Source organism: Carettochelys insculpta, chromosome 1, assembly GCF_033958435.1.
Source record: "Carettochelys insculpta isolate YL-2023 chromosome 1, ASM3395843v1, whole genome shotgun sequence".
Classification (NCBI taxonomy): domain Eukaryota; kingdom Metazoa; phylum Chordata; order Testudines; family Carettochelyidae; genus Carettochelys; species Carettochelys insculpta.
In genome coordinates, this window is record NC_134137.1 from 31,528,289 (window position 1) to 31,543,050 (window position 14,762).

General features: G+C 42.5%; 1 protein-coding gene across 6 annotated transcripts in view; it reads right to left on the reverse strand.

Annotated features, from left to right (window-relative positions):
• Positions 1 to 14,762, reverse strand: part of SLC36A4 (solute carrier family 36 member 4) — a 232,796-nt gene that overhangs the window by 156,266 nt on the left and 61,768 nt on the right. For all 6 annotated transcript variants that reach the window (XM_074984046.1, XM_074984052.1, XM_074984083.1 and 3 more), the window contains exons 7-8: positions 8,274 to 8,501; positions 7,104 to 7,202 (exon numbers count right to left, since the gene is read on the reverse strand). In XM_074984046.1, coding sequence (XP_074840147.1) covers positions 7,104 to 7,202; positions 8,274 to 8,501 — 327 coding nt within the window. The remainder of the gene's footprint in view (positions 1 to 7,103; positions 7,203 to 8,273; positions 8,502 to 14,762) is intronic.

Here is a 14,762-nt window from a genome sequence, read left to right on the forward strand (position 1 = left end):
AATAGTTGTGGGTGAGGACCAAGTTGGATAGCTCAGCCATCGGATGTGCCGTGGCAACATCTGGGGTGGTATTCCTGATGGCTTGTAGTACATCTTCATGTGAAATATTGGTGTAAAGAGCATCTACATCCATGGTGCTAAGGATCATATTTTCAGAAAGATTTTGGATGTTCGGTAATTTCTTCAGGAAGTCAGTGATATCTCAGAGATAATGAGGAATGCCGGTAGCATAGGGTTTTGGGAGGGCGTCAGCAAAGCAGGATAATCCCATAGTAAGGGTGCCAATACCTGAAATGATCAGCCTTCAGGGGTTTCCAGGTTTGTGGATTTTGAATAGCAGATAGAATAATACTGGCCAGGACTCTGAAGGCATACCTGTCTGAATTTGGTCCTGCATAGAGGCAGGGAGTTTCTTTAGCAGATGGTATAGTTTCTTTCGGTATTCCTCAGTGGGATCAGAGGAAAGAGGCTTGTAAAATGTGGTGTCGAAGAATTGTCTAAGCACCTCTTGTTCATAGTCTGACTTATTCATGATGACTACAGCACCCTCTTTGTCAGCCGACTTGATTATAATGTCTCAGTTATTTTTGAGACTCTGAACGGCATTGTGTTCAACACAGCTGAGGTTATGTTTTACTTGGTGTTGTCTGTACATGTCAGCCTGTGCACGGTTGCAGAAGCATTTAATATGGCAATCCAGACGGTCATTACAATTGTTGTGGGGAGTCCACATAGAATTCTTCTTCTTGTGGTGTTGGTAGGGGGGATGTAGCAGGTCAGTGTGATGTTCATTGGTGTGTTGGAAGTATTCCGTCAGATGGAGACAGCAAAAAAAGGCTCCAAGGTCACCACAAAGTTCTATCAAGTTCAAGGGAGTGGTAGGGCAGAAAGAAAGTCCCCAGGATAAGACAGACTCTTCTGCTGGGCTACTAAACTTAGCAGTAATATTTAGAGGACTAAAATACTTATATTATGGATTGGACTACCCATTACCAAATTGTCTAACCTTCTCTCTGAATCCCTTTTTAATCACTACATTTCTATTAACTTTGTAAGGACAAGAAGAGTCATCACTGAATTAACATTCTCCCTCTTAGAGGGCTGGTTGGAAGATCTCCAATTACATACTTTGTCACCTGAAAGTGCTGTTTTGTTGAAGCCAAATGTTTTGCAGCAACATATCAATTTCAATGATGAGGTTTCTGAGGTCCAAGATAGGCTCTCCTGATAGAGAGGCACCTTAACTGAACACCTGTCCTTCTCACTGAGAATAACATTTAGATACAATTCCATTTAAGGGGGAAAAACAATGTACCTGGATAAAGTACGCAGGGAAACTGTGTGTCACTGGCTGAATCACATCCTGAGCTCCCCTTCGTGGCCTGGTTTGTCTCTGTGGCACCCTGCCTCAGTTTCCTTTCTTAAAATTTTCTTAAAAATCCCAGCGTATTTCTATTCCTGAACCATCCCGGCTTATCACCACAGAATCACAGAAATGTAGGCTTGGGAGGGAAGCCATTCAGTTTAGCCTATTGGCAAGTAAAGTTAAACCCTCTGATTGTTGTTTGTCCAACTTCTTTTTTAAAAAACGTCTAATGATGGGGACTCCAGAAACTCTCTTAGAAACCTATTCCACTGTTTAACTACCCTTGTAGTTAGAAAGTTTTTCCTAAAATCTAATGTAAATCGCCGTTGCTGCAGATTAAACCTATTACACTTTATCCTACCTTCAGTGGACCTACTGAACAACGCATCACCTTTACAACAGCCCTTAACAAATTGGAAGACTACATCACGTCCCACTCAGTCTTCTTTTCACATGACTAAATATGCCTAGTTTTTAAAAAATGAACTGTTCCAATCAAAACACAGACTCAGAATCCAAGGTTCATCTTTTCCAGCCCTACTTATCTTGCGTCATCTTCATCCCCAGAGAATGCTCTCTGCCTGTCTCTCCTAAAGCTTCCCAAGCTTCTCTCCTTACCTAACCAGGTTGAGGAAGGTTAGTAGATGGCCCTTGTGCTGCTGATGTCTCCCTCTTTATAAGGCTTGGGTGTCTTCCCTTAAGCCCAATTGGTGATCAGTACCAGATGCACTGTCCTACTCCCTCTTGAAGAGGACAGTCACTTTGTGACACCTGGTTACTGAGAAAGAGAAAAAAAAACTGCTTCACAGTGACTATGCTTACAGTCACTAAGCTTACAAGATGGAAGGGGTCCAATGAATGAACACCCTTAGATCTCTAGGACACAAAATTTGTATGTTTCTTACTTGCAAAGGCAACATGATAAAGAAATTAATTTGTCAAACTCAACAGTCAAATATGCAGATACCAAAAGCTCTACACACACATAACTTTAATATTGGAAAATGAGTCCACTAACTTCCACAGTATCTGAAATATTCAGCTGTAACAACTCCAAGAAGCTCAAAAACGGGGTAAAGAATGATGGAAATGTTCATTTTTGTGGCAGTATTGGGGCATACAGAACACAAATACACTCATCGCTTGCTCTACGAACACAATTGGTTCCCACCTTTGTGCTCGTAGAGGAAAACTCATAAGAAGGACACTACATTCTCATTAAAATACACGTAAAAGTCTCTGATTGGTTCATAGAGCTCGGCGAAGGAGTGGCAGCAGGTGGTGCTGCTTTTGAAAGGTAAGTGAACCTTGGGTTTGAGGTTGGAAAAGGTTAAAGGCTGGGGGCACTTTGGCGCCATAAGTGGGAGGGAGGTTTAAAACCTGGTGGCCGGTTGGGTCCATGGGGAGGGTGGGGGGTGCAGGCTGCTGAAGGTTGGTGTGTGGTCTGGCAGCAGGGGGAGGGGTCAGGCTGCAGCAGATTAGGTCTACTGGGCTGGCAGGGAGGGGAGGTGGGGGTCAGGCTGCTGCGCGGCCAGTCTGTGTGGCTAGCAGGGGTGGTTAAGGCTGCCGTGGGTTGTGGCTGCAGGGACAGTCTGCAGGGTCAGTGCAGGGGGGGTAAGACTACCGCAGGGCCAGCAGCTGAGGGGGAGGGGGTCAGGCTGCCACAGGACCAGCAGAGGCAGGGGGTCAGGCTGCCACAGGGCCGGCAGAGAGAGGGGTCAGGCTGCCACGGGGCCGGCAGAGAGAGGGGTCAGGCTGCCACGGGGCCGGCAGGGAGAGGGGTCAGGCTGCCACGGCGCCGGCAGAGAGAGGGGTCAGGCTGCCACAGGGCCGGCAGAGAGGGCGGTCAGGCTGCCACGGGGCCAGTCTGCAGGAGTAAAGGCTGCTGCAGTTGGGGCCACGGGGCTGGTAGCAGAGGTCAAGCTGCTGTGGGGCCAGCGGGGGGTGGGGGTCAGGCTGCCATGGGTTGGGGCTGCAGTGTCGGGGGGGGGTCAGGCTGCCATGGGTAGGGGTGTCAGATTAGGGCAGAATGGAGCCATGGGGAGGGGATCAGCCTTGTATTAGCGAGCAGAGTTCACTCACAGAGTGAACTAAGGTAAGTGAATGTGTCCCTCGTTTAAGCAAGTAATCATCAGTAAAATACTCGTTTAACGTGGGTGAGTGTAAATCTTTCTTCTTTCCCACTTTATTATCTTCCATCTTCTGCTGAATCCTAATTTGCACACACAGAAATTGAGGACCGATCATTTTGTAGCCATGCTGTCAGCTGTTCCTGTTAATATACATGGCTCAATAATAACCTGCTGTCAAGAAATGTAAAATTTGCAGCATGCCAAAATCCAAAGGTAACCTATGCCAGTCAGTAGTGACTCCAGTTCTGAATCTGACTCAAATAGGAAGCAAAACAAACAAAATGTACTACCTGGACCACAGTACATATTACTATTAACACAGTGATTTGCTTGTAGCACAAACTGCCATAAATCTGCACTGAACATCTTTCTGTAGAGCATTTTAGCTCAAAATGCAATCAAGTTAGTCAGTTACCCCCACCATCACCAATATAACTGTTCAAAATAGCAAACAAGTAAGATTTAACAAACTTTATACGAGTGATATTAAGACTCTATTTCACCAAACTACCTTGAAACATCAGTTTGCACAAAACAGTGGCTGCAGCATACCTCAAAAGAAGGTTAGTAAAATGGACTGAGTAAAAATAGTATCCAACCTTGGTAAAACAAGTGTACGATCTACTCCAATCTCTTCATTAATTTTCAGGATCACAAAACTAGCCACAAATTTCTTGTTTATGGAGCAGAAGTAGAATAGGAACCTGCTTCACAACTCAAAGGAGAGAGGTTTATATAAATGGAAGCCTTATTGGAAGCTTTGAAAACTGCTCTTGTAAATTCATGGAACTGAGGCAGATGGAGGGATTGCCACAACACTATTATTCGTGATTGGCCAATTACATGTTTAAACTTGAAAACAGCTCTCTCTGTTAAGTGAAGATTTAGAGCAGATTTTCAAAATGTAACAAATGTCCTAGTAGTTTCTCATTTTGTATTTGTGCAACTTATTAACTTCCTAAGTGGAGTACTTTGAATTTGTCCTTGAATTTCATCTTACTTATTTCAGTCCACGTCTCCAGTTTGCCAAGACCATTTTGAATTCTAATCCTCTCCTCCAAAGTGCCTGCCACCCTTCCCAGCTGGGTATTACAAATTTTAATAGCACGCTCTTGTTAATATCCAAACATTTATAAAAAATTTTGAATAAAAATGAAACTCCAGACAAATTGCTGTGTGACCCCACTTGAAAAGCCCATCCAGCTCAATTGTAACACACTGATAACTGCACTGAGTAGTTTTACAAACAGTTGTGCACCCATCTTGTAAAAGGTTTGTCTAGCCTATATTTCTCTAGTTTTTAAGAAGGTCATGTGAGACAGTATCAAATGCATCTCTAAACCTACATGTATCACATGTATTGCTTCTCTTATGCACAAGACTTGGTCCACTTTTCAGAGAAGTGTAGCTTTACAAAACAAGTAAACACTGCCCAGGAAGGCCTGCTAGAATGAAATGCAATACAAGACATCTATGGAAATATATGCTAATAACCTGTAATCAAAGAGAATGTAAGTTAAGATACCAAACTAACTGACTGGTAAACTTCCTGCCCTCACCCCACCACAAAGAGAGAAGTCAAAATAGAAAGAACATATATGACTAGAGCTAGTCAGAAAATTTTTAACAAATGTTTGAAAGAAATTTTGCAGGGGGACCAGTACCAGTTTCAACAAAACTTTCATAGGGGAAGGTTTTCTTAGAGACAGAAGGAGATTCACCCCAGAGCAGCCAAGGACTGGTAGCTAGGGCACTCAGCTGAAATGTGGGAGACCCAGGTCAAAATTCCAACTGTTTGGACCTGGGTTCAAGGTGAGTGCCATAACCACCAAGGTATTATTTATTAATGGAGGTGGGAGTGCACATGTATATCCTTCCCTCAACCCCCAGACAAAAACTTCGCAAAGGTCTCCATTTCCATCCAAATACAGAATTAAAATATCTAAGTCTCAAAAATTTCTCTGTGGGACAAGAAAACCATTTCTTACCCAGATCTAATAGCACTACATGTAATTAATGTTGCCTACCATCCATTATAACTCATTGTCAGCTGGTAATAATTTTGCCAGACTTCAGCCATTCAGGTTGAAATCTTCAATGCTCACTGTATGTTTGAGCAAAAATGATTCAGCCATGAGGCTTGGCAAAACTGCTTCTTTCTTCCCTATGTTCACACATATTTTTCACTATGTTTGCATAGCGCTCTTCATTTATTTATTTTAATTTATAAAAATCTTCCCATCAATAGGGAAGACACAACCACCACACTATCCATAAATATACCACACCCAATCTGTAACTCACCTCTTCCTCAATAACCTGAGAAAAGAGAGGAAAGGAGAGCAGGAATGCAGTGTGCACAGAAGGTTAGCAAACCTAGGCTCTCTTTGACCTCTTAAGGTCTCTTCCAGTCATAGGAGTCTACGATTCTATGAATGCAGAGGTGATGACAAAGGACGGTCCCAAAGCAAGGAATCCTCAGGGCAGGTCTGTGCTACAAAAGAAATTCGACCTCAGATACGTAACTCCAGCTAAGAGAATTGCGTAGCTGGTGTCAATGTAACTCGAGTCAAATCTCCAGTGTGGCCCCATAGCAGAAGCTTGATGGCAGAAGCACTCCCATCAACGGTTGCAAGGAGTACCGCAGTCAATGGGAGCCCCCCCTCAGGGTTTGATCTTCTGCTCAGTGCAGACAAGTCCTGAGAGCACTTTCCACCAGCAAGGTTTTCTTTCATAGGTTGAGGAGGCCTGTGCTGATCTCCACTCTAGCAGTACAGCATGGTGAATTTCTCAGATAAGCAGATTCCAAACCACTTAGGCCGTTTCTACACAGGCCACTTTCTTCAAAAGTGGTATGGTAATACACGGCCCAAAATATGCTTATGAGGCACAGATGCAAATTCCCTGTGCCTCATTAGCATACCGTCACATGATTTGGAGTCCAGAAGACCATTCTTCTGGACTCCAAAACGCCATGTAGAAGCGTGGCCCCAGGGGGTCTTCCAGAAGGAAGTCCTTCTTCCGAAGGCCCCTTCTTCCCGAAAATTTATCTCAGGGCACTGATTGATCCATGTGCTCCCAAAGTGTAACTGCAGTTAATAAGCATCCTGCAGGATTCTGTGCCAGCCAGAGTTCTGAATGGTCCCCAGATATACAGTGCATTATCGCAATCTCTTTGTGAAGTGACAAAAGCATGGATAATTGTGGCACTGTCTGTATCACAGAGATGCCCCTAGTCCCAGGGCAGGGCACAGCCCAGAGAGTGCAAGGGGAGGAACCATACAACCCCATGGGCCCCTCAGTATGCCCACTCCTTGTGGAAAGCTCTGGATGTAGCTTGGGGGCCCTGGCTCAGCATGCCCCAGGGTTTCCTTCATCAGTCACAGCCCTAGCCCTACAACATCCCATGCAGCCAAATTGTTCCACAGCAGCTGCTGAAGACCCACAGGGTTGCATAACAGAAGTTGTCTATATGTGGCATGCTTAATTCCAAAAGCTGAATCTCATTAACATTATAGTCAATGGGACAGGAAGGGTATTGCTGTTAACTGAAAGCTAATAATGGGACTGCTAACTATCAAGGATGTGTATAATTGAACACTTACCACACCAATGCCTTCAAAAGCAAATATAGCAGTACCAAAAAAAAGTGGATATTTCTTCCAACCAGCCACAGGAGGAAGTTTTCGAGGATCAGATATATCCTGGGGGAGAAAAAACATGACATCATCACTTACTGTACATCAGCATTTCCCAAACTTCTGAAAGCTGAGCCCCTCACTAGGAAAATAAACTCAAATCACATCCCCCCACGCCCTCCACATCACCATGTGGTGTTAATGGTCTCCACAGTTTAAAATGTAACCAATACCCGCTGCTCCTCACCACAGCTCCTCCTCTTCCCAGCTAGCCCTCCGCATGCCCTCAGATACCCTCTCCGCCTTGCACTTGGGAAATGCCTGTGTAGCATATGATAGTTAAATGTGACACTTTAAATGCCAGCAGTGTTTACTCCTGGGGGACTTCTGCAACACTGCACAAACACAGAATTGTGCAGAAATGAACGCTGAATGTGCAGAATTTCCCTCCCCCACCCCAGAAATGGGCTGAAAAGATGTTGATGGCCACTAGGGGCCGCTGGACCTAGCAGAGCCCAGCTCTCAAATAGAAGACAAGGCCCTCAAGAGGAGCAGGAACTGAAGGATTCCCAGTGACTGCAGCTCCCAGTATGCCATGAGGAGGGAAGGAAGCAGCACGCAAGAAACTCTGTTCAAATCCAGAACCGCCTGCATCAGACTGTTTCTCTCTCTGGCTCCCTGGGCTCTAGAAAGTAGAGCTGCCAACTTTGGTGGGACATATTCCTGGAGGTTTCATCACATGTCATTATGTTTAATTAAAGATTAATCTTTAATTCCTGGAAAATCCAAGACAATACCAGAGAGCTGGCAGCCCTATTAAGGAAGGTAGGGGGTGTGAACATCTGGGCCAGGGAAGGGCTCTTTTATTTGGGGAAAAAAAATACTGCCTTAATCACAGGAGCAATTAACAGGCTTCTTCCTTTCTTATTCAAAGTCCAATTTCCCAAAAAGTCATATCCTTAAAAGCTCTCTCAGGTACTTTTTAAATAACCCTCACTTTAGTCCCTACAGTATGTGCCAAGCTATGTGAAAGTTAGGTAATAAATACAAAAGCTCTTTGACATTACATGCAAGTTCCAAATGAGATATATTTTCACAAAACAGGTGGGCAGGGGAGGGGATAGACTGTATACTCACTCGAATGATGTATTGGTAAATTATTACCAGACTCACAGCCATGGAAAGATTGGCAAGGAACGAAAGCATAGACAGGCTCTTAAGATCACGAATGAAGACCAGTAGAATAATAAATGGCAGAAAACACAGCATATATATTCGTAAATCAACACTCCTTTTTTCAGCAGGGCCTCTGATACCACTTTCATTCATGGGTACAATCCTGTTCTCCAAAAATCCTTCATGGACCTGAAGGGAAGATGTTTTTAAAAACTATCAGCCGGTGTAGTTTATGTGAATGAGTTGTTATACTTTTAAACTCCCGATGATAACATTTAAAAGAGTTTAAGGGACAGACACCAAACTCCTGCTGACTTTAAATGGGAGTTGGGCACTTGCCTCCCCAGTTTAGTTAAAGCACTAGTCTTGTCTATACTCCAACTTGCAACATTTTAATTAAACAGTTTTAAACCAATGCAAATCCAGCTGTCCTTATTTTAATTTGAAAGTGGGTTAATTCTCTTCAACTTAAACTTGCTCCCAATCAACTTAAGCTAAACTCAAAAAGCCATTCTTATACTGAAAGAAAGGTCCATAAAGAGGCATGCATTTGTTGAACAGAACTGGTTGAGATTAAATCTGTACAACTCTCCTTGTAGTCAAGTCTTATATATTCCTAAATTCAATATAATATAGCAATGGGCGAATGCTATTCAAATAACTAAATATATAAAATTCACAATTGTTGTTGTGCTTTGGAAAATATTTAACACAGTCAACAGTGTTAAAATATGTTTTATGAACAATGCATCACTTATTGCATGAATGCTATGACCAACAACAGTGGTAGGCCAAAGTAGTTAAGGTCACAGCCTGCATTCCTCAAAACAGTAATATTTTTCCTTCCATTTTCTTTCAAAACTTAATAGCTTTTTTCCTTTAGAATGGGTGATCTCTTTTTAAAAATTTCCCCACCATAGTCTTCCATCTTATACCCCCAATATCTAATTAGATTAGTTCACTCGCATTTCAGAAAGCAGTGAACTGGTAGGCTTGCGAGAAGGAATATAAACAAATCTGTACAGTTATTAATTCTATAGGATGTGAAAAGAGACAAGTGAAGTCAATGGTCTGAAACTCAAAACAACACCAGACAAACTGACTTCTAGACCACCAAATAAGATAAGATGGATCAGGTAATATACTTTATTGGACCAGATTCTGTCGGTGGGAGAGACAAATTCAAAAGCATTTATCTCTCTCTCTCTCTCTCCTATCTACCGAAGTTGGTACACTAAAACTTACTACCTCACCCACCTTGTCTCTCTATTATCTTGTGACTGAAACAGCTGCAAAACTACTAAATACTAAATCAGCCAACCATACTACTATACTCACAGTTAGAGCTTCTAACACAAAACTATAGCTCTGAGAATGAGCAACTCGAGTCTCACAGATAAAGCATATTTATAATACATTAGCATTATAGTCCCATTTATCTACTTCAGAGGTGTCACAAGAATTAATCAACATCTGAACAATGCTTTCAACATGTGTAATGCTAGACAAGAGCTACTTGCCTATACAAAAGAAACAAAGGTATCAGTGAGCCTCTTAACAGAAAACATGTTCAGCAGTTTACAATGAATGTACAGTTACTAGCATGTACCAGTGTCATGTCCCAAAGTATACATAGTCACATTAGGCATAATACAGACCACCTAATACAATAGCAACAATTATCAGAACACACAATGAAAGAAAATACAATTTTCTACACTGTAGATGCACTATTCTCCATTCAGAAGAGACATGGTAATCAGGTTTCTAAATTAAGCATATTCTTGAACGGCGTTGCAATGTCATTGGTATATTTTACGGTCATCCTCAAGGCCCCTCATAAGTAAAGTCACAGGCTGGGTCTACACGAGCCCCTTCCTTTCTAAAGGGGCATGTTAATGAGTGGGTTCAAAAGATGCTTATGAGGTGCTGCAATGAATATGCAGCGCCTCATTAGCATAATGGCAGCTGCGGCGATTCAAAAGTGCAGCTTTTCGAGTCGCGCACCACTCATGGAGTTGGGACCTTCTGAAAGGACCCCCCAGTTTTTGAAAGCCCCTTCTTCCTAACACTAGATAGGAAGAAGGGCTTTCGAAAACTGGGGGGTCCTTTCAGAAGGTCCCGTCTCCACGGGCGGTGTGCGATTCGAAAAGCTGCACTTTCGAATCGCCGCAGCTGCCATTATGCTAATGAGGCGCTGCATATTTATTGCAGTGCCTCATTAGCATCTTTTGAACCCACTCATTCACATGCCCCTTCCGAAAGGAAAGGGCTTGTGTAGACACAGAGATAATGTGTCAGATCAACAGTCAATCTTCCAAGTATCCTGTCTTCCAACAGTGGTCAGTGTCACATGTGTCAGAAGGAATCTACAAAACAGAGCAATTTAGCAAGTGATCCATGCCCTGATATCCAGACACAGCTTCTGTTGGCCAGAGGCCTGGGGACACTTAAAGCATGGGGCTGGTTTGCCTCGTCAAATCTTGGCTAGCAGCCCTTTATGGTCCTATCTTCCATGAATTCATCTAAATGTTTTTGAAGTCAGTTATATTTTTTGCATCCAAAATATCACTAGCAACAAGTTCCACAGCTTAACTGTGCATTGCATTAAGAAGCCTTCCTTTGGTTTCTTACAAACATACTATTAATTGTATTGGGTTACCTATGCTTCTTGTGCTATGTGAAGGATTAAATAATACTTCCTCATTCTTTTTCTCCGCAGCATTAATGATTTTACAGCCCTCCCATCATATCCCCCTTAGTCATCTTTTTCTCCTAAAATGAACAGCTTCAATCTTTCTCATTGGTCCTCATATGGAAGCTATTTTATCTCGCAGCTCATTTTTGTTTCTTTTCTCTGTGTATTTTTCCCAATTCTGATATATGTTTCTGGAGATGGTTCTCAAAAACTGCATGTAGTATTCCGATTGTGAGCATGCCATGGACTGTGTAGTGGCATAATGATATTTTCTGTCAGATTATCTATCCTTTTTCTATCGGTTCCAACCTTGTTAACTTGGAGTGTCACTGCAGATGTTTTCAGAGTTGGAGAACTTCCCACATTGACTCCTAGATCTCTTTTTGTGTCGTAACAGCAAATTTAAATCCACTAATTCTGTGTGTCTAAATTTTCTTACATCAATACTGAATCTCACCTGATACTTTCATACACATTCACCCAGTTTTGAGAGACCTTTTGTAACTTTTTACTTTCAACTTTGGATTCAACTATCTTTAGTAACTAAATCTTCTGCAAAAACCTTGTTATCTGTTTATCCCTTTTTCCAGACCATACATGAATATGCTGAACTGAAATGGTCCGAGCAGAGATCCTTGGGGAACACCACTATTTACTTCTCTTCACTGTGAAAACTGACCATTTTGCAACTCTTTGCTTCCTATCTTTTAACCAGTTATTGATCCATAGGAGGACCTTCCCTCTTATCCCATCTCTGCTTACTTTGCTTAGGAGCCTTTGGAGAAGGACCTTGTCCACGGCTTTCTGGAAGTTCAAGTACATTATACCAAGAGATCCACATGTCCACATCTGTCGACCCTCTTCAAAGAATTCTAAGCAATTGATGATGCATAATTTCCCTTTACCAAACCACTGTCTCTCTTCCCCCAACATACCATGTTCATCTGTCTGATAATTCTATTCTTTACTATAAATATTAATTTCTTTAAAAAATTGGCAGTACATAAGCAATACTCCAACCATCTGATGCAGAAGCTAATTTAAACAATAAATTACATACTATAGTTACTAGATCATCGGTTTCTTATTTTGAGTTCCTCCAGAGCTCCTGGGTGATCATCATCAAGTCCTGGTGATTCATCACTGCTTAAATTTATCAGTTTGTCCCAACGCCTCCTTTTTTGACACCTCAATCTGGGAGAGTTCCTCAGATTTGTTACCCAAAAAGAATGGCTCAAGTGTGGGAATTTCCCTCATATCCTCTGCAATGACAATCAATACAGTGAATTCATTTAGCTTCTCCACAACTGCTTTGTCTCCTTTGACTCCCTTGAGTCTATTCCATCATACGATGGACCCAAATACTACAGCAAGGGCCTCTAATTTCTGCAGAATTCCAATGAGACAGGCTAGAAAGCTTGTGGCGACTTCAGATAAATTGGTATAGTTACCTGTCTTATTTTGAAATCAAATATCCTTTGTATTAGGTGTATATTCACTCCCCATAACTGCAATTTGTAATTTTGTACTGACAATTCGTAACTATGCTAAATGGGCCTTGTTTGGGAGGAGGATGAGATGGGAAAAAGGCAGCACTAGCTGTTTTAGTGGCTGAGAAATTGAGCATCTGTATGGGAAGAGGAGACTTTTGGAGCTGTAACACAAAGAGCAGGAAAAGTGTTACAGGGCAAGAAGAAAGCAGGAAAAAGCCAGTTCCCCCTTTTCCTTTAATCTAGTAGTGACTTTTAATAAAATACATATGAATGTAATGCTGGGATGGTCTCTCTAGTGCATATACATATAACATTCAGTGGTGAAGAATGTGGGTAGACCACCGATAAGGTAACAGCATAGTTAATAAATGCCTATTTAGACAGGATCTGCACTGATGATGACTCAGTCCGTATGCCAGGCTCATTATAAAATATCTGTTATTTTTTGTTGTAAGATAGAAAGACAGCAAAATCAAGGTGGCAAAATCCAAATACTGTTGAGCAACAAAATGTTTTGGCCAAAAATTTGAAAATTAAGAGTCCAAAAGTACACCCCAACTCCATATTTAATTACTTGCTTGATTTTTAGAAGTGCTGAATATCCAACTGCTCCCTTTAAGGCACATTTTAAAAAATAATGACCTGGACATTCATTTTTCTTTCTTGAAATTTGTCTTTTCATTTTATACAATTTATTCTCCGCTATTATATATTATTTAACTTGTATGCATTTGTGGATGCAGGCTGTACAAGAAACACTATACCAAATAAAGCTGCACTTCTAAAAGGACTCAACTACTTAAGGGAGAAAAGGAAAAGCTATGTTTACAAGCATTTCTCTAGCATCTAGTATCCTAGTGCCTGTGACCCGAAAATGGAACAAAAGTTTGTGAGACTTATTTACTTTATGCACAGATACTCCTGACCCTCTATACACCCAATAGAGCTCTATCATTTAAGGAGAAACAGTTGTATGTTAACATCAAAATAACAGGACTGATGCCACTACACCCAGATAGTATAAAGTGCATCTACATTTCAATTGATATCACAGCTGGCCCGTATCAAACTGACTGAGGCTTGTTAGGCTGTAAAACTACATTGTAGACATTTGGTCTCAGGCTGGACCCCAGGCTCTGGAACTCTCCCCTCTCCTGGGGTCGCAGAGCGCAAGTACCATCCCAAAGTCAAAGGTCTACACCACAATTTTACAGAGCCAGAGACCAAGCCCTGCAAGCCCAGGTCAGCTGACACGTGCCAGCCCCACATGTTTAACTAAAGTACAGACATACACAGAGAGACGAATCAGCCTTTGTGACAAGCATTCCATTGTTTATTATGGAGACAATTGTAGCAACTGTTTACATCTGCCTAGTCCTCAAATTTGGTACAATTACTCTTCGAAGGACTACTGAAATGTCTATAACATTTAAAGGAATATATTTACTAACGCTAACATATTTCCTTTCCATTTTCCCTCTAAACATTTATTTGGATTTTTCTAGCTATGAAGTCACAATTCCTACATCCCAAAGATGTAGGAGACCACAGGGCTCTGCCACACACGTCTCAGGAAAGGAGCAGCAGAGTGCTCCTCCCAAGCAAGGCAGAGTGGCTGCAAGGGAACCAGCCAATCAAGGCTCAGGAAGGCCATATAAAAGAAGGTGCAGAGCACTAGTTAGATGCTGCATGGAGCGAAGGCAGGGTGCCTGGCTGGTAGGAAGAGCAGCAGATCCTTGAAAAGTTCACTGGATGCAGTCTGAGCCAAGGGGTTGAGCACAGAACTTGTCAAGACCTCACAAGGGTATCAAGATGGCCCTGGATATTCTAGCTGCATCCTGAGCCCAGGAAGGGCTCCTTAAAAGAGCGCTGGCTGGGTAGGTGAAGGCAGCAGTGCCTCAGGGAAGAAGCTTTAGAGCTTCAGGCCCATACCAGGGCCAAGAAAGAACTTGGACTGTATATCCCAGAAAGTGAAATAGTGTAGTGGCTCAGCTGGAGGGCTAAGCTGCTAAAAACAAGCCAAGAGAACCAGTGGCCAGTGGGCTGTGTGCAAAAGGCAGGCACCACCCTAGGGCTGTAACAAGGGTGAGGCAACTGAGCACTTGCCTCAAGCACCACACCTCAGGAGGCACAGTTAGCTGGCTGGGCAGCTCTAACTGAGCTACTTGTAGCTTTTTAAGAGCTATTAGCCGTTCGTTATGCTGCTGGCGGCGGCTGCTGCAGCTGCAGCCGGGACAAAGGCAGCTGCTCAAATTTCGT